Below are 22,164 nucleotides of genomic sequence, written 5' to 3'. Positions count from 1 at the left end.
CTCTCTAGTCGCTTTTTACATATGAAAAAAAAAAACTCACAATTAAATATAGACTTCTCTCTCTCTCTCTCTCTCTACACACACACACACACACACACACACACACACACAAAGGAATTAAGGCAACCATCCAGGTGCTTTAATAATGATCTTTTTTAAAACTATGAATGAAGGTTAGAAAAATGATTCAGGGGGAGAGCAGGACTGAATTTTCGACCCTCACACAGAGTAATAGCCTGTCTCAATCCTGCCATCAGCAGAGAAATGCCTGCACTAGCAACTTACTTCAGTTCTTAAAAATATCACACACAGTGGTCCACTTTGAAACAAACACATCAAGAACGCAGGAGAAACCCAGTACACACTCTGTTCTTAAGGTCTGGCTACGAAAGAGCCACCAGGAACGAACAGCTTCGAGCCACTTCTGTCCCCACATTTTAACTGGTGGGCAAGTGATTCTAAAATATATACTCTTATGCCTACAGGCTACTCGAGCAACATAGAACCTCACTGATGGTTCATAGAACCTCTTGTCTTTCCCACCGCACTCCGAATGTGTATCTCTCTCCCTCCACACCACACACACACACACACACACACACACACACACACACACCAGATGAGTCAGTAAGGGCAAGAGATTTGTCTCAGTCCCGGCTGCAAGTTAGGTCAGAGTTGGAATTAGACCCCAAATCTTAGTCACTGGACCCAGCCAACAGCTATTCTAGACCCAGAGCAAATCTGCTCTGGGCTCATCAATTCTATGATTGCTGAATTGGGTTTTAATTTGTCTGACGCTGCCTGCCATCGGCTCCTAGAGGAACACAAGGAAACCACCTTCCTGTACCCTTTAATCACTCTGCCAGTTCCACGCCGAAGGTCTGAGAAGTTACTTAACCTCTTTGGGTTCTTGCCTGATTGAAAATTAGCGAGTTGAACTGGAGATCTCAGAAATGTTCCAGTTCTAAAAATCCTACTTTTCATCTCCTGTTTTATGCTCCATCCCTATGTTTGAAATTCTCACTAGGTGGCAGGATTCCACCATCATACTACGGAAGGATTTTCTAATGGAAGTCTGGGAGCAGAAAATTTCAAAGGAACTCCTTTTTTCACAGTGAATATTAAAAAAGGGGGAAAAAGCCAAAGCTGAAGAATAACTACAAAGGCCAGTGGTCCATATATTTCATAAAGCTCTAGGTCCATTTTTAATATGAGCATAAAATAGGAAACTAATCAAACATATTCTTTCATACAATACCACAATTTGCTATTAAAATCAGAGAGGTCTGCTTATTTTCACGCATTTTAAAATTTATTTCAGCTGGCTCCCAACTGGATAATAAGCAGATCTCTTCAAGCAAACCGATAGCATATTAAGCTAAGAAACCAGCAATCTGATGGCAACAAAAACATCGAAAACATTGAAAAACCGCTATTAGATGCATTTCCAAGTTACCTCTAAGTTACTTACAATGTATTTTGAGCGTCTTTGAATTTATTTTGAGCATTTAGTGAGAGAAGTACACATGAATGGAATAGACTACTTGGACTTGGGGATCTGTCAAATCCCTAAATGAGTATTCTTTGAAACAGATTTTATGACATCTTCGTCATACTTTAAAAATTATTGCCCCAAATTGGCCTTTTCATGAATGCTGCATGACAAACGTCACTACCACCCCTTCCTAAGTCCACGAAATAGCCAAGCCAACTGGCTGTGCCAGGCTGAGTGGGTTTCCTCTGCCAGCGCGAGTGACATGAAACAATAACTCAACCGGAGTGTCTAAGGTTGCCTAGAAGACACTGCCCGGGAGGGAGTCCTGCTGCTTATCCGAGAAGCTGACGACGCTTTTCTTCAGCTTTCCTTGTTTTCCGACCAATTGCTGGTTCATTACACACATGCTACATATGGTTTTCTCCCAAGTTTCTTTGACACACACAAACCGAACATCCTTAAACAAAAACAACAGCGGAAAATCAAGATCGCACCAAAGTCGAACTAACGCGGTGGCTTGGGAATCAGAACGGGGGCCCGTCCGAGGGTGGCTTTCCCGCCCGCGCCGGGCCCTCGGGTCCTACCTTCGCCACCTGCAGGGGCTGCTGCTGCTCCTTGCCACCCTGCAGCCGGAAGCCCCAGGGCGCCCCTCCGGTCATGGAAATGCAGATGCAGTCCCCCGTGCCCATCTTCTCCTTCCACTCGGGCAGCACCAAGGGCTGTAAGGGGCGCGCGGAGCCTGGGGACGCGCTCCGCTTGGGCTCCCGCGGGGAGGCGGCCCCGCGCGTCCAGCCCCGGCCGCAGCCGCGCGAGTGGGACCCTGCCCCGGAGGCGGGACGCGCCTGCCGCGGGGCCACGGCCCACTCCTGCGTCACCGGCCTTCGCTCAGCCCCCTTCGGGGAGGGGGAAGAGGCTCCCACCAGGAGAAAGTCCCCATTTAGGGCAAGATGGGGCGGGGAGCAGCGGTTCTCTGGCCCGGAGGGTTGGATCCCTGCACAGAAAGAAAGAATGGCCGCAAAAACTCTCATTTCCTAATTCTCTACATAGTGGAGGGCACAGGAAGGTTTTAATGTCCAGGCCACGAGTGGCCTCCAAAAATTTGAGCTCTGAGAACTCAACTACCGGAGGATTAGGTTCTCTCAAGTAAGTGTCTTCAGAATTACGCACTGACGACTGAAACAGACAAAGGAAGTTCGAGTGGGTTTAACGATTATTTTTCTAAGCTTTTGCTGTCTGCAGCCTGCACAACTAATCCCGTAAGGACAGGAAATCAAAGAAAGCAAGACATGTTTTTTAAACCTCCTATCTGAAAAGTACTCTTCTGAACTAGTTATATACACATAAAGCAGGCGGAGGGAGGGTTTCCTCCTGGAAACCACGTTCTTATAACTATGCCCATGGTGTGGTTTGCAGTATTTTCAAACCAAGTGCTTCATTTTGTTCCTCCTTCAGGAGGAAAGCACCGTCTTAGACCTGAATGGGACAGTCAGTTGCCAGCTGCCTACAACCTCACCCACAAGTCTCTTACTTCAGCAGTCTCACCCTGGGGCAGTTCCGGATCTGGGTGACCCAGCATCAACGTCAATTTTATCAAGTGTGGTCCAAAATATTTTAATCTTTGAAATTTGAATACAGTCTACCAGAATTATAGAAATGGAGCACCCCCGCCCCCCATAATACTTTGATTTCCACATAAAAACCCACGAAAGCACCTGGGAAAGTTAGTAGGTGTTACATGTGGCACCAGACAGAAGTGACCATCAGACACTGCCTGTTTCAGGACCAGGACGCGCTTCACAAAGAACGTTTTCAGAGTCTGCTCCCCAGAAGCCTAACGTCCAGTGATTTGACTTACACGTTCTCCTCCCTGGAGTAAAGAGGAGAATGCAAGCAGACTGTCGGAGGAGACTGGAAGAGACCCTTTGAAAGTCATGAAGACCAAAAACTCTCAAGTTTGATTCTATTCAAAAAGACAAATTGACTTTACTAAATTCTTTAAAAAAATGTAAGTGACATCCTAAAAGATGAACTCTAAGAACAAAAGAAAAGAAAAAAGAACACTTGACATTTGTGCTTTCCACTTTCCACGTCTCTTCTGCTCCTTAACCCACTGCAGTCCAGCTTTTGTCCGCACACAAGACAAACTCCGGGCAAGTTCGCCCCTGACCGCCTTGCTCCTGCGTAGCACTGTATCCTAACCACCTGACCTCCTGAATCCCTTCCTCCTGCAGGCGTCTAGGACTCAGCCTGCTCCCAGCTGCCGCTCGGCTTGCCACTCCTCTCACGCCTCTGGCAGTTCCCGCCTCTACTCATCCCTTCGCCGTAGGTGTCCTGTGCAGGGCTGTGTAGGTATGTCCCATCCTCTTTTCTACTTTGCACCCTTTCTATGGGTTCTCCATTCACCCTGCAGAATTTAACTTCCCCACCCAATCCCAGATATCTTTCTTAACTCCAGGCCAATATAGCCAACTGCCTATTAAACCTGTTTTTATGTGACTGTCTCACAGAAATCTAAAGTCAATGTATATTCAAAATCAAGTTCATTATTTCCCCCCCTAATTCGGCTTCTCCACCTGTGTTCCCCATTTCAGGATAACTAACTAATCACCTTTTTCTTACGGCTGTTTCCCTTCGACCCTGATGTAAATTGACAGGTTGCGCTGGAGGCTGGAACTGGGGCAGGATCTGACCAGGAGGTGAAGCTGAAGATAACAGGGAAGAGGCTGGTCCTCATTGAATTAATGCCAACCAGCGGCCTGCCTCCAGTCTTCTGCTTGGGCAAGAAAAGTAGCCACTGCTTGTTTAAGCTGCTGTAGGTCCCTTTCGTTGTTCCTTGTAGCCAGCACACTCCTAACTCAGTGAACAGATTCTCCATCCAACCAGTTCCTCAAGACAGAGAACAGCGACTCAGAGATAACTATTACCTAATGAAGATGTACTGTGTCGGCAGCCTAACGTATGTTTTGTGTGTTTGTTTTATTTCTCCTCAGAGCAGCCATGCGAGGTAGTGGTTAGTGTCTCGCACTGCCTGGGAATTAACTCCGGTCCTAAGTGCCAGAGTCAAGACTTGACCTTCTGCGGCCTGAATTCCTAATACCTGTTCTTGCCATCGCCTTCCTGTCCCCAGCTCGGGTACTCCTTTGTGCTCACCTCAGGTACCCAATGACTCATTAAGATCTATAGATCCAACCCTAAATAGTAACCCATCAGAAACCCGCCCCTTCACTCCACCCTCACTGCTATGATCACCTCCACCTCTGGCCTGGATTTCAACAATCTCCTAACTCGTCTCTCGGTTCCAGCCTTGTTTCCGCCGTCAGTTCATCTTTGACTCTGTCTATAGGGGTGACATTTCTCAAATGCAATATTTATCCTGTTGTTCCTCTGTTTAAAGTCTTCCAGGGCTCCCGGAGTAATCAAAACACCTTTAGGAAGATAACACTTTCTGCATCCCACTCCTCAGTCTCCCCCATCTCTCCCCTTGAATGGTATGATCCAGACACAGAACTACCTTTAGTTTCTCGCTCTTGCTTCTTCATTCCCTCTGTGAAGGCTTTCTTCTAGGCCCTGCCTCCTCCTCCACACATGATCACTTGACAATTCCTCCTCATCCCTGTGGCCTCTGGTGGTCTCTTAATTGTCTGGAATATTAATGAACCCTGTGAGATTAGGAGTCACTGCTCATTTACTCAGAATTATAGCTCCAACTCTAATACAGTTCTTGATCCTTAACTGGCACTCGATTAATATAAGTAAAATAAAAGGGTAGGTAAAAGTTCCCAGAATTAAGGTATATAAAGAGAGCCAAAGAATTCTCATTTCTTTTCCTTTCTCCACTTCACTTGACTTGACAAAATCTGAAGTAGAGCAAGACTCCTCCTGAGCTGCACCCTTAGAGACCCTGTGAGACAGGCATGACTGCCTCCCAACCATCCTGCCCTCCTGTGTCAGGTGGTAGCTATTGGGGGAGGTCATGTGGTGAGTTGGCTATCTAAGGCAATGGGGTAGTCTTTCTTCCTTAAAGCAGAAACTGTGTTTCTCCGAAAATAAGACCTTACCAGAAAATAAGCCCTGACATGATTTTTCAGGATGACATCCCCTGACATAAGTCCTAATGTGTCTTTTGGAGCAAAAATTAATATAAGACCCTGTCTTATTTTCAGGGAAACATGGGATTAGTTCAGGAATGGGTACAAAACCTAGGACTAAATCAGGGACATTCTCCTAGACCCAGGGATTAATTCACATGTGGACCAAGCCCAGGGAAACTCAAGACTTTCCTGGCTAGCTGTCAGCGGCAATCCCTCCCCCATGGAAATTGATAGCAGCCAATGGGGAGAGCCAGTGTGATGATGAGACCAACATGAGGTCTATTGGGAGAGATAACCCTCCATGGGTCTCCAGTGCTTCTATATGTTTTTCTGGGTGTGGCCGAATTCAAGGTCCTAATGCTTATCGTCCTGAGCCATTTCTCAAGGTTATGTTTGCAGCAAACAACTTTGAGGGATGCAGTAGTATCTCAACCTGGGACAAAGAGCAAGTTTGCTAGCTGACTGTTAGCAAAAACAAAACAAAACGTAACAAAAGCAATGGCCTCATTAAGCCTGGTGCTCCTAACTGCTATGCAGTCCCACTGTGTGCAGCATCTTTGAGTCATATTGTGTCACCCCAGTGGAGTTTGAAGCAAGATGAGCTGATGGAAACACACTGACGGGCAGGCTCTTGCTGCACCCTGAGTAATAAAGTCCTCTGTCTCTGATCCAGGAGTCTCATGTCTTCTTTCAGCATCCACGAAACTGGAGCAGCTAATTGAGTAGCTTGCAAGGAGGGTAAAATCAAATCCCAGACCCAACAGGTAAAACTCAGACACTAGTAGAGCAGTGGACCCACAGTACTGGTCAAGCAGTACGTACACTTGTGCTTTATTTTGTTTGGAATTGAAGAATCAAGGCAAGAGCCAAAAATAAAAAGTTATTTTGTTAAGGAAAAACAAGTGACTTAAGTGGTTTTGAAAATGATCTTCTTAAAGTAACTCCACTTCTACACTATTTAAATGATTTAACAATGTATTCAATGCTTTGTTTTATATGAGCATTCATGCATTCATTCAGCCACTTGGTTAATTATTCATTCAGCAAAGAATACAGGTCTACCTTGGAGATATTTTGGGTTTGGGTCCAGATCACTGCAATAAAGCGAATATTGTACTAAAGCAAGCCATCATCTTTCCGCTGGTAGAGAATTTTGCCTGCCATTTGTAAAAACTCAACATCTGTGAAGCACAATAAAGCAAAACACGATAAAACAAGGTACGCCAATACCTGTACTATCTTCCCAATTTTGACAACACAGTGAAATTTCTGAGTCTGACATAAACTGGGAACGTACATTATGAAGCAAATATATTGTTTGGAATGACTTGTTCTATATTAATTTCATACTGGCCACTTATGCCTTGCTCGTGCCTCTTTTTATTTTTATAGTTGAATTTTTCACTTAAAAAAATCATTACTTTCTGTTTTGAGCTATCTGCGATCTCTTTCGAATTATTCAAAGACCTAGAAGTTATTATTCACTATGAATGACAGAGTAACATTTTTTTGGAGAAAAATAAACCATCACAGTAAAAGGAATAAATATTATTGTAAAATTATGTGAAATTTAGAATGACCAAAATTGGGATAATGCACCATGATTTCAACATCTAAACCAAACCTCCGTCTTCTTTCCTTTGGGGCCATCAAAGCTTGGTGATTATTACAAGGCATCCAAAAACTAGCAGGCATCTTACAACATTAGATAATATATTTACATGAGTTAAATTAGAATGAATCACCAAATGAAACCACATGGATTAAAGTCCCTGTGGGAGACACATTTATTAAAAAGTTTCTTTTTCAAAAAGCATACTTTATAAAAGTGGTGTAGCGTGTGTGTGTGTGTGTGTGTGTGTGTGTGTGTGTGTTTGTGTGTGTGTACATTTTAGGGCACTGAAGATGCAGTTAAATAAACAAGTTTTAAGCATCTGAGTTTTCTAAAAGACTGGAGGGCATTTGTCTGTAATGCAAAGGGAAGAAGTGACGTTATGACTCAAGATGTCTCCTGACTATGTTGTTTTGCTACTTTACGCTTTTACTAACGCATATTGCATTTTTTTTTTGCATTGCAGATAGTATTGGATTATCTGAAACATCAGCAAGAATAAAGATAATTTTCAAGGAAAAATGTAAGGTAATGTCAATGAATTATTGAAGATGAGGTTTAAATGGTAGCTTCTATATTTTTAAACAAACAAAACCACTTTTTTCTATGGATTACGACCATTATTTGGAATTGTCACTAAATTATATCCTCCAAAATCAATGTTAAAAATTGGAGCTTTGAAAAACTTACTGTTTTTTTTGTTATTGCTGTTTTTTTTTCCTTCAGCAAAAGGTGACTGATAACAATTAAACAAAATTACATAGATGAGGAGAAATTAATATCCCAGACAAAGACAACAAAATCTTTTCAAATGATTGTTCTTAAGCTCTGGAGGAAATCAACGCTGGTTGGTCTTAACAGCAGATAACAGAACTTGAAGTGTTAAAACACACACATGTAGATAATCAACACAAAGGATAAACCTCAGTGAACTCATATTTAGAAGTTCTACAACTCTCAGACTATTGGAGAACCATTCATTCACTATCTGCTGACCCCACGGTGCAGGCCTGATGCAATGCAAGTATTTGTGTTGTTTCCTGGAATGCAGGTCTGTGAGACGCCCTCTGAGCAGGTGCTCGGCACATTCCAGGGGAGGAGGGAAGCTTGGTGGGGAAGAAAACACACTCAGGCCTCCTGGAAGCCTCTCCCTTGCTGGTCTGCGTGCCCTCTCTTGCTCTGAGGCTGACGGTGGTTTGGGGAGGAATGGCCGCTGCTGTGACTGGTGTGACTTGACGTTCCATCAAGGAGGCCTGCACAGCTAGGGAGATGCTCGCAGAGGCAGAGGTGCCCCCTCGCTACCTCACAGCAGGAGGGAAGGTGTTATTAGCTGGCCTGTGTAAGGGAAGTACCACAGGCGGGTGCCCTAAGGAACAGACATTCACGTTCTCAGTCCTGGAAGCTGAAGTGTAGACCAAGGCATCAGCAGGTTTCTGAGGCCTGTCTCCTTGACCTGTAGATGGCTATCTTCTCCCTGGGTCTTCATGTAGTCTTCTCTCTGGACCTGTCTCCTAGCCTTCTCTTCTTAGAAGGATGCCTCATGTTAGCTTAATAATCTTTAAAGCCTCATTTCCAAATACAGTTGCATTCTGAGGTACTGGGCGGTAGGACTTCAACGTATAAATTTCGGGGGTATGACTCAGCCCCTAACAGCGAAGCATAGCCCACGGACAACCGAGCTGCCAGTTAGTTTCCTTTCCAATACACAAAAATGTATCAATGTACGTGACAGGATAATTTTTGAGAGTTTGATCATTTTGCTTGTTCTTCAGATTTCCCCTTTCTCCTATTCCAAGCAAATTGTCAGACCCTTCGGATTTCCTTGCCTCTGGGACTCTAGCTGAGCAGGGGTAGAAGGCAGCACCAGTGTTCCCAGTTCTGTAAGGCCCGAACTCCATGAAGTGGTTCTGTAAGCAGCCCCAAGGACTGGAGAGCAAGGAGAGCGCCCCTGAGAAAAGCAAGGGAGGGGTTTAGTCCTGACCGAGGGCACCTAGCGTCTGTGGACCCCTCACGTGGTGCAGACCAGCATGCTGCCCTCAGGGAAACGACAGGCCTCAGAGGAAAAGGCTGCAGGATCTTTACAGGGAAGCTGAACACGAGGAGCAAGGCGCCAGCCCGTCAGCATCTCCAGCCACACGCGCGTCATGGAAGCTGCAGCTAAGTGGCTGGCGGCCGGCTCACCCACGGACAGTTCAGTGAGCAGTGAGGGCAGATGACAGAGGACCCACTTCTCTGTTGAATCCCCAAACCTTTGCAAACCCTGGGGAAGAAAAGGTCCTAACCATATCTAAGACTGGTTTTTCTGCCAACCCAGAATACATTGACTAAAATGATCAAATGATACTCTTGAGCTAGTTAAACAGGTATTTACGCATGTTTGAGTTTATAGCTCATTCATTCATTCATTTGAAAATCATTTTGCAGCTCTCTAGATTCAGGTGGTACAGCTAGGAGCATCCCAGCCCAAATTCCTGCTCTCCTGGAGCCCACACTTTACCAGAGAAGCCAACAATAAATAAGTAAACCAAAGAGCTTCAGAGAGAAATGAGGGCTAAAGAGGGAAAAAGGGTGCTACAGCGGCAGGGAGTGGTGGGAGACACACATCAGGAGATAGGCCACGCCTTCTGGGGCTGAGACACAAGTGCTAAGGAGACAGTTGTTTGAAAAGCAGGAAGAGCAGAGGAAATGCAAACGTAGCTTTGCCAATACAGAGAACAGATGAGGTTAGTGGAGCTGGGAGTAGTGGACTCGCAGCCTTCCTGAGAAGCTAACAAGGGATAATGGAGCTGAGGCTCAGAACCCCCCCCCCCACCCCGCATCCCTTCCAAGCCCTCAACAACATGATCGCATGTTCATGGGCCTTGGGACAATTTGCCCAGGTGAAATACCTGAGCTGAATTTGGTTAATATTGTTATTGTTTTTCATGCCAGTGTCCCCTCCGAGTGGCCGTGGAGTACCCACATGCATTTTCAGAGTCCAGCTAAATGGAAGATGAGTTGGGGATTTGCTCACTGTAGCTTTAGCAGGAGATGTGTACGTGCTCGCAATCACCTCCAGGTGAAGTTATTGCCAGCTGCTCTTCCAGGTACATCCCCGCCACATGCAGTGCCAACCCACCTGTGTGGAAGCCTTACAGGGCAGGGCCGCAGGTCTTCTTGTGGAATCCAGCCAACGTGCTGACACTTTATTCAGGCAGGGCAGGAAAACAGGTCGGAATGGGCAGCGCCACAAACTAGTCTGTGCAAAACTTCCAGTCACCAAACATAAAGATTTCCAGTGAAAAATTCCTTTTTTACGGACACTTAGTCGAATGCAAAGCTCCCCTGCTTTGATGAGGATGCTAGCTAATGTAGCAGATTCAATTGTAAATACAGCATGTATGTTTACGGCTATCAAATTGACCCGAATTCCTACATTTGGGCACAAGCCTGCAGCCATGTTGCAGTGAGGATGTCTGTATGAGCAGACCTTGTGTGTGCAGCTCAGGTATCAATAATAAAAAACTAATAGTGATTAGCCACACTAGAGGTTCACACAAAAAAAAACGATATTATGGAATGCTGATGTGTAAAGACATCAAAGAGTGTTTAACCAGAGAATGTACAGGGAAAAGGTGTGTCAGACAGTTGCTAAAAATACTGTTATTTACTTGGATTTTGAGATGTTTGTGGTAGTGAGTGAACTTATGTGGCTTTTTTCATAGATAAAACTAACAGTTTTTAGAGTTTCATAATTTAGTTGCCCTTCTTCTGATCTCTTGATTTCGTCATCAATCTTTCCACCCTCTCTCTAACTTCATAGCTTCACATGATGAATGAAAATGCCTGCTTTGTCCGTGGGCTTCTGGAAGGTAATAATGTTAAAAATGGATACATTTACAATGTCAAAATGTCTAACATTGCAATAGTATTAATGAAGTTGTTGTGGATCCTGAGTGAAGGTTTAAATTGGAGCCAAATTTTAGATACAGGTGGTAGTTTAAGTTGAGGCTTTTAACCTATTAAAATATGATTCAAATTGCTGCATTTTTTTTGCACCAAAGTTCCGTTTTCCAGACTAAAGCACACCATGTTGTCCACCTGTCACCGGCTGGCTATCTACTCTGCCTTTAAACACCTGCTTTAACTCAGTCTTTCATTTAACCAACGTTTATTATTTATTTGAGGCACTATTCAGGCATGAGTGACATGGAAACTAACAAGTCAGGCTAGGCTCGTGCCCTAGAAGCTCATATTCCAGTAGACAGGACAGACAGCGAAGGCAAGTCAGCCTTTGTTTTGTCAGATGGTGGCCAGTGATGGCAAGAAAAACACGGCTGGGCACGGGCGGGATTGCTGCGTGCTTCTGGCAAAGCTTTCCGCTGTGAGGAGGGGACACGAGCACAGACCTACTCTGTGTTGTTGCTGTCGTGGTGGTTATTATTGATTTAAATCACAAAAACATTTTGACCAAACAACATATTGTAGGTTCTTTTCAGCGTCAGCACAGTCGGAGAGGAGAGGCAAAGATTGGTGTGGACCCCAGCCCTAGCTTGGCTGCTGTTTTCTGCATAGCGTCAGGTGTCGCATTTGTCTTTTCTGAACCCAGGTATTTGGCTCTTTTGAAGTTGCTCTGAGCCGTAAATAAGATGTTTTTAAACACCTGTTTTTAAAACAAGGGTCCGGCACACAGTAACCCTTCTGTTACCCCTCCCTTTGCTGTCGAAGATGGTCCTTTCTGGATGGAAACACAGATAGATGCCTTAACTGAGAGTTTTTGAAAGGAAACAGTTTTTCATTGCAGGTCAGTGTAACAAGCTTCCCAGAAAAGTAAGGAATTTCCTAGAAAATTGTCCCGACCCGCGGGACACTACACGAGGGACCCCGAAGCACCTAGAAGGGAGGAAAATGGGAGACACAAAGACCTGAGACAAGACAGGAGTTCTGATCAAGTCTCTCTTTATTGCAGCTCAATCAGGGGTTATATACATTCTTTTGCTGGGTGGAGGGGCATTAACATAAGAAGGGTTGCCGCAGGCTAGCATCTTAAGCCATCCAGACACCCCCTACAGAAATGTGGGTGTTATCTAAAGACCCAAGTAACTTCCTCTATCTCATGCTTCTCAGTTATGTGATGGTGCCTTATAGGCACCCGCCCCCTACAGAAAATTGCTACTTCTTTACAAGGCAGCCAGCTATCATCAAGCAGAATAAAGTGGCCATCAGTGAGTTTGAAGAGCAGGTGGTCAGCTGATTGGATTCCATGACCCCTTGAACTGTGGAATGAGAAGGGCCTGGGTTTGTGTCCTGGCTCTGCCCCCCACCAGCTGGTTTCTGGGGCTTCCTATCCTCAGTTTCCCCATGTGTGGAAACAAGAGGCTGGCCGTGTGAAGAACGGATGAGGTTACGCTTTGCACTGTGCTGGGATTCTACAGGCACTGGTTTGTTTTCACTGTTATTGTGGTTAGTAGTGATTTATCACTTTTTTTACTCAGGACACTTTCCCATTCACTATCTTAGAGGTTTTTCACAAGACCATGAGGTAGTAAAAATATCATCATTCCCTTTAACAGACCTGTGAGATGAAAGGCAGCTGGTTTCTCCACGTTTCATCCACGCCTGGGACTCCATTTCAGTTCTCTCATTTTCCCAGCCTCTAGAATAGTATATGGAATCCCCTAAGAGCTCAGAAATACAGTGTTTTCCCCAAACAGTTAGCCAGACTATCAGCTCTAATGTGTCTTTTGGAGCAAAAATTAATATAAGACCCAGTCGTATTTTACTATAATTTTACTATATAATTTTACTATATAATATAACACTGGGTCTTATAATAATTTTTGCTCCAAAAGACGCATTAGAGCTGATGGTCTGGCTAGGTCTTATTTTCATGGAAACTGTATGAACTGTCTCCCCGTTTTTGCACTGTGCTTCATATCCAGATTTAAGGGAATTGCTGAACCAGAGAGGGACTTGGGAGATGCTTTTCTGCCCTGTGTGTAGGGGAACCCCTGGGCCTTCCAACATGGCCAGTGAACTAGTGTCTGTGGGCCCAGGTTTTGAGTTTTCTGAAAGAAATAGTAGCTCTTCAGTAAATACACTTGGAATGAAATTGCATAGAAGAGAATGGAATTAAATGGAAACACAATGAACGCAAACTTAAACTAACATTTTAAACCTGGTTTGGACATTATTTCCATATTTCAACTTTTGTTGACTACCAAGTAGACTGACAAGCAATACTTTTTCCACCTTTGATATCTTCACCTTTGAAATCCTGAAATGAGTACAAATGTTAAACCTCACCAAGTAAGTGGCATTGTCTAAACTCTCTGGCGAAGGGAGAACTGGCGGCAGGTGAAGCAAACTGAGGTCACGGTGGAATCAGTGAGCATGGGAACCAGACGCCAGGGCCCTGTCACCACCTCAATGCACACAGAAAACAGGTACATGCAGGTCACTGAGGCCACTTTCCTGACAACACAGTCAGGGAGTTTTCAGCATTTTGTTTTCCAGGATTTTTCCAAATATCTCTAGTGATAGCATTTTCTCCTGTTTTCCTTCTTTCCAACCTAGGTAATTATGCCACCATCCAAGAGCCCTGACTGCCAAGAGAAGTCTATCTGTCTATTATTTAAAGTATAGCGTTCAGGTCTCTCTTCATATTTCTACTTCTAGTCTTCTTTTTTTTCTTTATTTTTCTTCCTTTTCAGTGTGATACTAGTAATTATTAGCATTATTGGGAAGAGGGCCATCACATATGAAAAATTCCTTCTCTGTAATAATTTTAAATGTCTATGGAAAACTCTTCCCATCTTTAACTAAAAGGTAGGATATTCCATTTTTTAAATCAAAACATTGAAGTAATGTTTGCGAAAGTCATCTGTTCTACCAGATATCTATAGAATTTCAAGAAAATGTAAGAAAACATTTTTGAAAGGCATACATAAACATGCACAGAAATTTGCACCAACTGGCAATTTTAAAATGTAATGTTATGTTATCATTATAGACAAATTTAATGCACACATGAAATATATTGTTTCTGATGTATCTCATTTATTAGTGCATTTTTAAAATCCAAGAATCTCCCAAATTTTGATAATCAATTTAAAAAGCTATAAAATCTAGAGTAAGCGTATTGTGTTTTTGTTGGAGTAAATTTTTAACATGTGCAGGCAATTAAAAAAATATATATGTGAAATCCAACAGAGCCATTGCATAGAAATTTCAAGTAAGATTATGTCTCTTACTTGTTTTGTTTTTGTTTTTTTTTAAGTCAGAGGGAGAAGAGGAGTGGATTAGGTCACTCTTTTATTCCTATGAAGTACACACTCAAAGTTAAACATGACAAAGCCTGACTTGAAGGGAAATTTTCAGTCCAAAAAAGAATCAGATAATGATAATTAAAACTGACTTCACTTCATTCTTTCCAAATCCAACTTAACCATCCTTAGCAATAAATGAAATCCTGATGTTGGAATGATGTGAGATACTTTGCTTTCAGCCCGACAAAGCCGAGGCATGCTTTCAATTGAACAACCATTCAATTGAAAAACAAGCCCTCTGGTTTCTTTACAAAATTGTTCTAGTTAAGGAAACCCTGAGATGTAAATCATTAAAAATTACCAATAGCCCTCAAGAGACAAGTAAATAGATAACAGATAGTACCCAGGTACAACTCAAAATCATAAAATGACAGTTCCAGACTTTTAAGTAACTTTTTCCAAAGATTGATAAGATTTATAGGTATGCATGCTTTTGTCACAATTAATGGAACAACACATATGCAGACATTAATATTCAGGATGCAAAATGAGTTCAGCGTAACAGCCGACTGACGATGTCCATCATTAAAGATTAGAACAAGTCATGAATAAGATCCTGAAGTGTAAGGATCCAGGTGACCACTGGTGTTGATAGACAAGGTGCATAGATATTACTTTAGTTCAAGGACAACTAAATCTCAACAAACTTGAGCTAGCAAATAATTTCCTGTCTCTGGTTTAGGAGTCCATTTGTGCTATGTGATTATACCAATTACCTCTACCTCACGTGTGCCTGTGAAAGTGAGAGAAAAAGGTCACTGCTTCAAGGAAGATCTGCTTTTGAAGGAAACTACATAGAATTCCTGTCAGACAATACATTACCAACTATGCCAAATATAAATTATTATATTCTTTAGAAGAATTCCAAAGAGAATATGTCTATGTGGAATGCAAAAAAAAAAAGATTCTGTGGAACGGTTTCATTAATAGAAAGATGAAGTAAATAACCTCCTTTAATAAATACACTGTTGTTGTTCACCCACCCCTTTCTTTTGCCTCCCCCGCCCCTCCCACACTGCGGTCCAAGCCATTGATTCTCAGTCATTGATTCTAAAGTTGTGTAGGAGAAAGCCGGCCACTCACGCTGGCTGCTCATGGCAGCACACCTCAGCATTAGGAGCACCGCGCTCCAACCACCTGAGCCACCGGGCCAGCCCTTTTTTTAAAAAAAAAAACTTTAGGAATGATTGATTTGTACTGATGCATTTATTCACTTTGTCCTAGTTTCCTGGCAAAAAATAATACATTATTTTGCAACATAGGTAGTGAAAAGGGCCATCATGAATGAACAAAACAAAACCAACAGGTGAAGTCAAGAATTAGTCTATACTCTTAAAATTATACTCTTTGGGATTATTTTTTTAACCAGCCATGCCATTTGATTTAACACATAATAATGCAGACAAATACAGTAACACCTATACAGAAACATTTAGCCATTTCAAAGAAAATAACTGAGTTTAATTCATATTTTCAGATAAAGTTAAGAAAATTTAAACATGCCGTACTAGACACTAGAGATACACACTCTTGGTTCCTACCTTCCAGGTGTTCTGTAACGAGAGCAGAGCTGGTAACTGTGGCCTGAGAGCTTTCGAGCTCTGTGACAACCACTCCGTCGCCTTAGAAAACGTGTACATGATGGTGTGGCTGCGTAGTCATAAAACTTGCTTTCTAAAACAGGCCACAGCTGGATGTGGCCCATGGGCCAAAGCTTGAGGATCACAGGTAGAATGAAGGGAAAATAGAACTCAATCAATGACTCAAAACAACAACAAAAGGTGCTTCTTTGGAATTCTGTTCCTGGTATTTGGGGATACCTCTGAGCAGACCGAAACTCCCTGAGAACAACCAGAAAACCCTAATTATTATTATTTTTAATCTGTTTAAAGACATCAGAAATGCTGAACCAGCTAGGATGAGAGGGTGTCAAGATTCCAGAGGACAAGTGAACACATGGGCACTGCCTGGAGAGGACTGCTGCTGGGGACCAGGGAATCACAGAGCCTTTGTTGATTCCATGGAGCTAGAGCAGTGATCCTCAATGGGGGTTAATTTGGCTTCCAAGGGGCATTTGACAATGTCCAGGGACATTTGTGATTGTCATGATTGTGGGAGGGGATGGCTTGCTACTGGCAGCTAGTGAGTAGAGGCCAGGATGTAGCTAAACATCCTACAGTGCACAGAATAGCACCCATCCCCAGTGAAAAATGATCTGGTCCAAAGAACTGACCCTGAGTACTTATTGGCCAGGGAGCCCTGTAGTTTTCAATTATGAAAAAAAGTATAAACTGTAAAGAATGCAAGAGAAACATCAGCTAAACAAGAAATGGCCACTGCTTCTTGATTCTTATTGCATCACTGTTTCTCCCCAAATTATTTTTTAAGTCAAGGTAGCCGAAATCTCCCTCAAAACAGCCATTCACTTTCCTTATAATACAACTACTCTAAGTGTATTTTAGTTACAATATAATGATCAATGTTATTCACATAAATGGTTTTAGAAAAGTCTGTATGACTATTCTACTAAACTGGAAATAAAATACAAGCTAAAACTTTACACTGAAATTCAGAGATTTCCTTTTAATTGATTTTCATGTTATGTTGACCTGTGAAGAAATTTAAAATCTTAGTAATTTCACAGATTATTTAAAATGTTTGATTAAAACAATTCTATCCTGTTTCAATGCACCATGTGCTCTGTGTAGCTCTTTACTGGCAGGTCCAGAAATTTTTCCATCAAAGGCTTTCTCCTGTCAATTACAATCCAGTCTATTAACTCGACCATGTCTTGGCTGGCCTTTGGCGTTGCCATTTACTTATTTATTATACAGTGTACACACCTATCACAATTTGTCCTGCCCTCAGTTTAATATGGTTAATGTTTCCCGAGGAAACGGGTTAATCTGTGTGGCTGTTACTTTGCACTACTACACATCATTCCTCGAAATGAAGAATTTTCTCACCGTTAGTATTTTCTCTGCACTGCTTTCTTAAATTACCTTTAATGCAGAAACTCAAAGATGAAATGATTGTTTCTATTCTGTTCCTTTAATCTTTGAAAATGAATGGGATGATGGATTTGACAAAGATAGCCCCAAGTTTAATATACTATGACCATATAAATATGATACGGTTGTAGTATATGACAGTTACTTGATGATACAGTTACTAAAGAATTATTTTGAAGCCAGAGTTTTCTGTTCAATTATAAAAATGAGACCCTATATTAAAATTGATTTCCTGATGTGAAATAAAAGACATAAAATGTAAACACATTTATAAAATTATTTCATTACTAATATTTATATATGTCTATGATTATATCAGAACTGGTTAAATAACCCATTCAATGAATTATTTCAAACTAAAGTAAAACAGTTCTTTCATCTTTTAAGTACTTTTTCTCTATTTTGAATCATAGCCTAAATCTTTATTCAAGCCAAGATGTTTGCATTTAATTTCACCTTGAAACACCCTTCAAATAATGAAACATTCAATCAGCTAAATACTAATTTAAATATTAGTAGTAAAACTTAAACGAGCATACTTGACGCTAAAAGTCAAGAAGTCAAAAAAGCAACGGACGGCCAGCAAAGCAAAGCTGACCTGTTGCCGGGTGCGTCCTCGAAAAGGGCTCCCACTGGGAACTGTGTGGGTCCCACTGCGGACGGAACGAATGTTCGGAGGACAGGGGAGCCGGGGGAGCCTCTGACGGTGGGGCCAGCTCCAGGGTCAGCGGGGTCAGCTCACCTCCCTGGCTTCCTCCCACGTGTTGTAAGGACACACGTGCGATTCTCCCACGCCTGTGATTACCAAACGTGGGGACAGAGCCAGAGGGCCGTTTCAGGCTCTGGCCTCCGGGGAGGGGTGCTGGCCCAGGTGGCGGAGGCCGCCAGCTGTGACTGGTGAGCCGTGGGCCCCTGGTACAACCGCGGTGGCTGCACCAGCAGCCCGATTGCAGAGGACGCGGTAGCTGGTGTGGTTAGCAGCCAGCGAGCCGGCGGGTTGGCGGAGGAGCAGACGGCAGGCTGCGCGTGGTGTGGCTCCTGCTTCCTGTGCCTCCAGCGGCCGCCATGGAGAACATGGGGGTGTAAGCCCGTCCATGGCTCCGTGGGCGCCCCTTCTTGGACCTGCCACGTCCTGCGTTCACGTGTGGGGAGCGGACCAGAGAGCCCGCGTGACGCCAAACAGCTGCACTTGCAAAAATGACGCACGTTTTATAGGAAGAGCGGCTGCCAGCTCACTGAACCCCCCTCACGTGACCCGGCGCTGGCGGAGGCCCCTGAGGGTGGCGCAGTACACGTGCGCCTGAGCTTGGCGCTGGGGTCCGGCCGCCCCGCTTGTCCTCCGTGGCCTCTCCACTCACCTGCTCTGGGCTCGTGGGTGTGGGAATGGGACTCAGAAGTGCTGGGAGGTGGCAGGGGACACGGGCTCCAACACGGGACCTGGGGGTGGCCAGGAGCTGCTTTCTGGGCCTCTCCCGGCTGGCATAGCTGCAGACTGCTCTGCGCCTTATGCCTGGGCTCAACTCTTGGATCTACAGGGAAGGCAGCAGGGAAACCTCTGCTTTCTCAGCCCAAACGTCACCTTCGCTCTTGGCCAAGGACGCCCTCTCCACTTTGACAATAAGAACATCAGTTCCCTTCAAAAACAAGCTCCAGCCTTACCCATCGAGGTATGTTTTTAATGCTAGGCCCCATTACAATAGTAGAATCACCAAATTGCCAACACATTTGCTGCTGTGTGGTCAATTCAGTCTTACCCACCCTCCCTATGTTATTCTAGTACGTACACTAATCAGTGTGTGGGAAGTTTACTCCGACTAGTTAAATTTACAAATAGCTTAATTTCATTTTTTAAATATACTAATTTTAAAATCTGATTATTTTAAGAGGTCCCTCCCCCACCCCAAATCAGTGGCTCAGAACCACACAGGGTTTATTTTTCTCTTGTGTAACAGCTCAGAGGTAGAGGGGTTCAAGGTGAGGAGGTGGTTCTGGCTCATGCACAAATCCGGCGACTGGAGCTCCTCTCATTTCATGTTTTGCCTTCAATCCCAGAGGACTGTCCTCATCTAGATGATAATTGTGGCTTCACCACCACGTCTACATTCCAGCGTGCAGGAAACTGAGGGAATCAGGATGAAAAACGTAAAGAGGAAATGAAGTTCCACCAATAATGTTCACTCTAGTAGGGGAGGCTGGGGCTGTAGCGTCCAGCTAAAAATCAGAAGAATGGCTTTTCCGAAAAATAAGCTGTCTCTGCCACAAATGTAATATTCCAAAACCTTAACTTCTGATATTTTATTTAGGACAACAATATAGGATTGTATTGTTTTTCTAGTTAATCATGTAAGTGGATTTAAGGAAAGAATCAAAGGAAAATCCTTTATTCTTGTTAATGATCATATATTCAAGCAAAGACTTCAATTAGATTGTTACTACCATTCCTTCATCATCTCACCATTACTTTAGTGAGTTCTCAGGTACTTTTTATTTCTCAATTTAATCCTAATAGCAAAAAGGGAAATATTTGTGATAGAATATCACATAATAAGCTTTCAATATTATGAGGGTGAGAGTACTTTCCTTATAAGCAGTTTGTTACGTAAAAATTGGGTTTCATTCACCTCTTAAGTGCACGCTTTCTTGTCTCCTTTCCTTACATCAAGAAAATTGGTGCCCTGAAAAATTGAGTCACATCTCATCCATTGGAAAATCTCCCAAGTCACCAGGAATAAAGTGTGAGTAAGGGGTGAGTTACGCATGCAGTCACGACTCAATTTTCTACCTGCTTTTATAGTCGGTTATAAAACGGCAGTTGCTGTTCCTCCTCAAATCCTAGCCGTGACCAAGAAAGTCTATGTGAAATCAAATGAATGAACGATAAATTCCTGAGGTCTAAAATCTCATGGAGACTTTGTAAAATAAATATTCTCTGAACACCATATTCTTTATGAAGAGATGCTGCCTCCTATGTAAGTAAACAAATATACTGAAAAGTCAGAGCATCTTGTTCCTCAGCACAAAACCTGAAACGACTCCTTTTAATTCAGACCAAATATTTTACAATGGCCTAAAGGACCCAACCCCTTTACCTTTTCCCCTCCTCTCCTACAACTTTCCCTCATTCCTTCTGCTTTGGCCTTGTTGGCCTCCTGCTCCTGAAACATGTCAGAAACCCTCTTTTCTGACATGGGGGCTTTTAGGGGCCCTCCCTTCTGTCTGGAATGCTTTGTCCCCAGGTGATCGGCGGGGCTGACTCTATTACGTCCTTCAAGGCTTTGTTCAAGTCTCACCTCTTGAAGCTGTGTTAGTTTAGGTCCCTTGACAGGCAGATAGCAACATGGAATTTGACATACAAGAGAGTTATCGGGAGACCCACCTGTGCAGAATAGAAAAGAGAGGGAAGAGGAGCGGGAAAGAAAGGTTTCAGGTGCCGTGCAGAGCCAGCACCTCGAAACAGGTGCAGGAGGTGGGAGAGCTGTCTGGGCCGAGCCTCAGATTGCAGTGCTGCTCTGAGGAGTCTCACCAGAGGTGTCCCAAGTTGGGGGGAAATAGTCTGACTTTAGTCCGCCCACCATGCCCCCTCATTGGCGTGGAACTGCTGAGTGCTGCTTCGGGACGAAGGGACGAAAGCTGTCGCAAACCCAAAGGACAGCAGCTGAAGCCGCTGGCCATTTATGGTCCTTGCAGCAGTCTGTCTTGAAGGAAGATCTGAGTGGAGCATCTGGGGCCCGCAGAGCCTGACCCCCAGCAACCCAGGTAACTACCCACCGCCACTCGGTCCTCCATACCTGGGCTAATTTGACTTTGTTCCACAGCATTTTATCGTTTGTCATTGAATGATCATGATCACAATGAGATAGACAGTTATTCTACTGGGAATGAAACTGCTGGGTGATGTGGTGACTTTCGTATTTCTTCTTGAATCAGCTTTGCTGAGTTGAATTTTTTGCCCTTTGAATTTGGCAATTTTATTGAAGGTTTTAAAGTTTATTGGCATAAAGTCATTCAGAATTTTCTCCTGCCTTTTTGCTGTCTTAGCATCTGTAATGAAGTCAGATTTTCTCCCTCCCCCCCATTCTAAACCCACACCCCTGTTTCTCAGTCTAGTTGTGTAGGACACAGCTCCCTGGCCCATGCTGGTGTTATGAGCCTTGCACTCCCCCAGGCTGAGGGAATTGATCCCTTGCAGCCGCTGCAGGATAGCCACCTAGCCCAGGGCAACACAGCAGCTCAGGCCTTCCTCCCGCAGCTCCAGGCAGAGCTGTTGTTCACGATCTTAGCTGTAGAGGGCGCAGCTCACTGGCCCATGTGGGAATCAAACCCGTGACCTCAGCGTTAGGAGCACAGCGCTCCAACCACCTGAGCCACAGGGCTAGCCTAGGTTTTCTCATTCTTAATGTCCTTATTGTGCCTTTTTTTCTTGATCATTTTCACCAGAGATTTCTATTTTAATTTTTATTGTCTCTTTTGGAATGGGGAGATGACATTGCATATTTTACTTTAAAAATACAATCTCTGAGTGGCAATGTTGCATAGTTTCTAAGAGCATAGATTTTGGAACCAGACAGTCTGGGCTTTGTTTTTTATTTGTTTGTTTTTTTTGAAAGTGCATTGTTTATTTAAAGTTCCCAAGAGAAATGAAAACACA

General features: G+C 43.6%; 1 protein-coding gene across 1 annotated transcript in view; it reads right to left on the bottom strand.

Moving 5' to 3' along the window:
• The window catches only part of SYNPO2 (synaptopodin 2), a 141,973-nt gene extending 139,722 nt beyond the window's left edge, over positions 1 to 2,251 (bottom strand). The window contains exon 1 of the mRNA XM_081076787.1: positions 2,080 to 2,251. Within this exon, the coding sequence (XP_080932913.1) occupies positions 2,080 to 2,184 (105 nt within the window). The 5' untranslated portion in view covers positions 2,185 to 2,251. The remainder of the gene's footprint in view (positions 1 to 2,079) is intronic.
• Between the last annotated feature and the right edge of the window lie 19,913 nt (positions 2,252 to 22,164).

This window comes from Rhinolophus hipposideros (assembly GCF_964194185.1).
Source record: "Rhinolophus hipposideros genome assembly, chromosome: 16".
Classification (NCBI taxonomy): domain Eukaryota; kingdom Metazoa; phylum Chordata; class Mammalia; order Chiroptera; family Rhinolophidae; genus Rhinolophus; species Rhinolophus hipposideros.
Note: the sequence above shows the minus strand (reverse complement) of the source record. Positions and strands in the feature narration are given on the sequence as shown.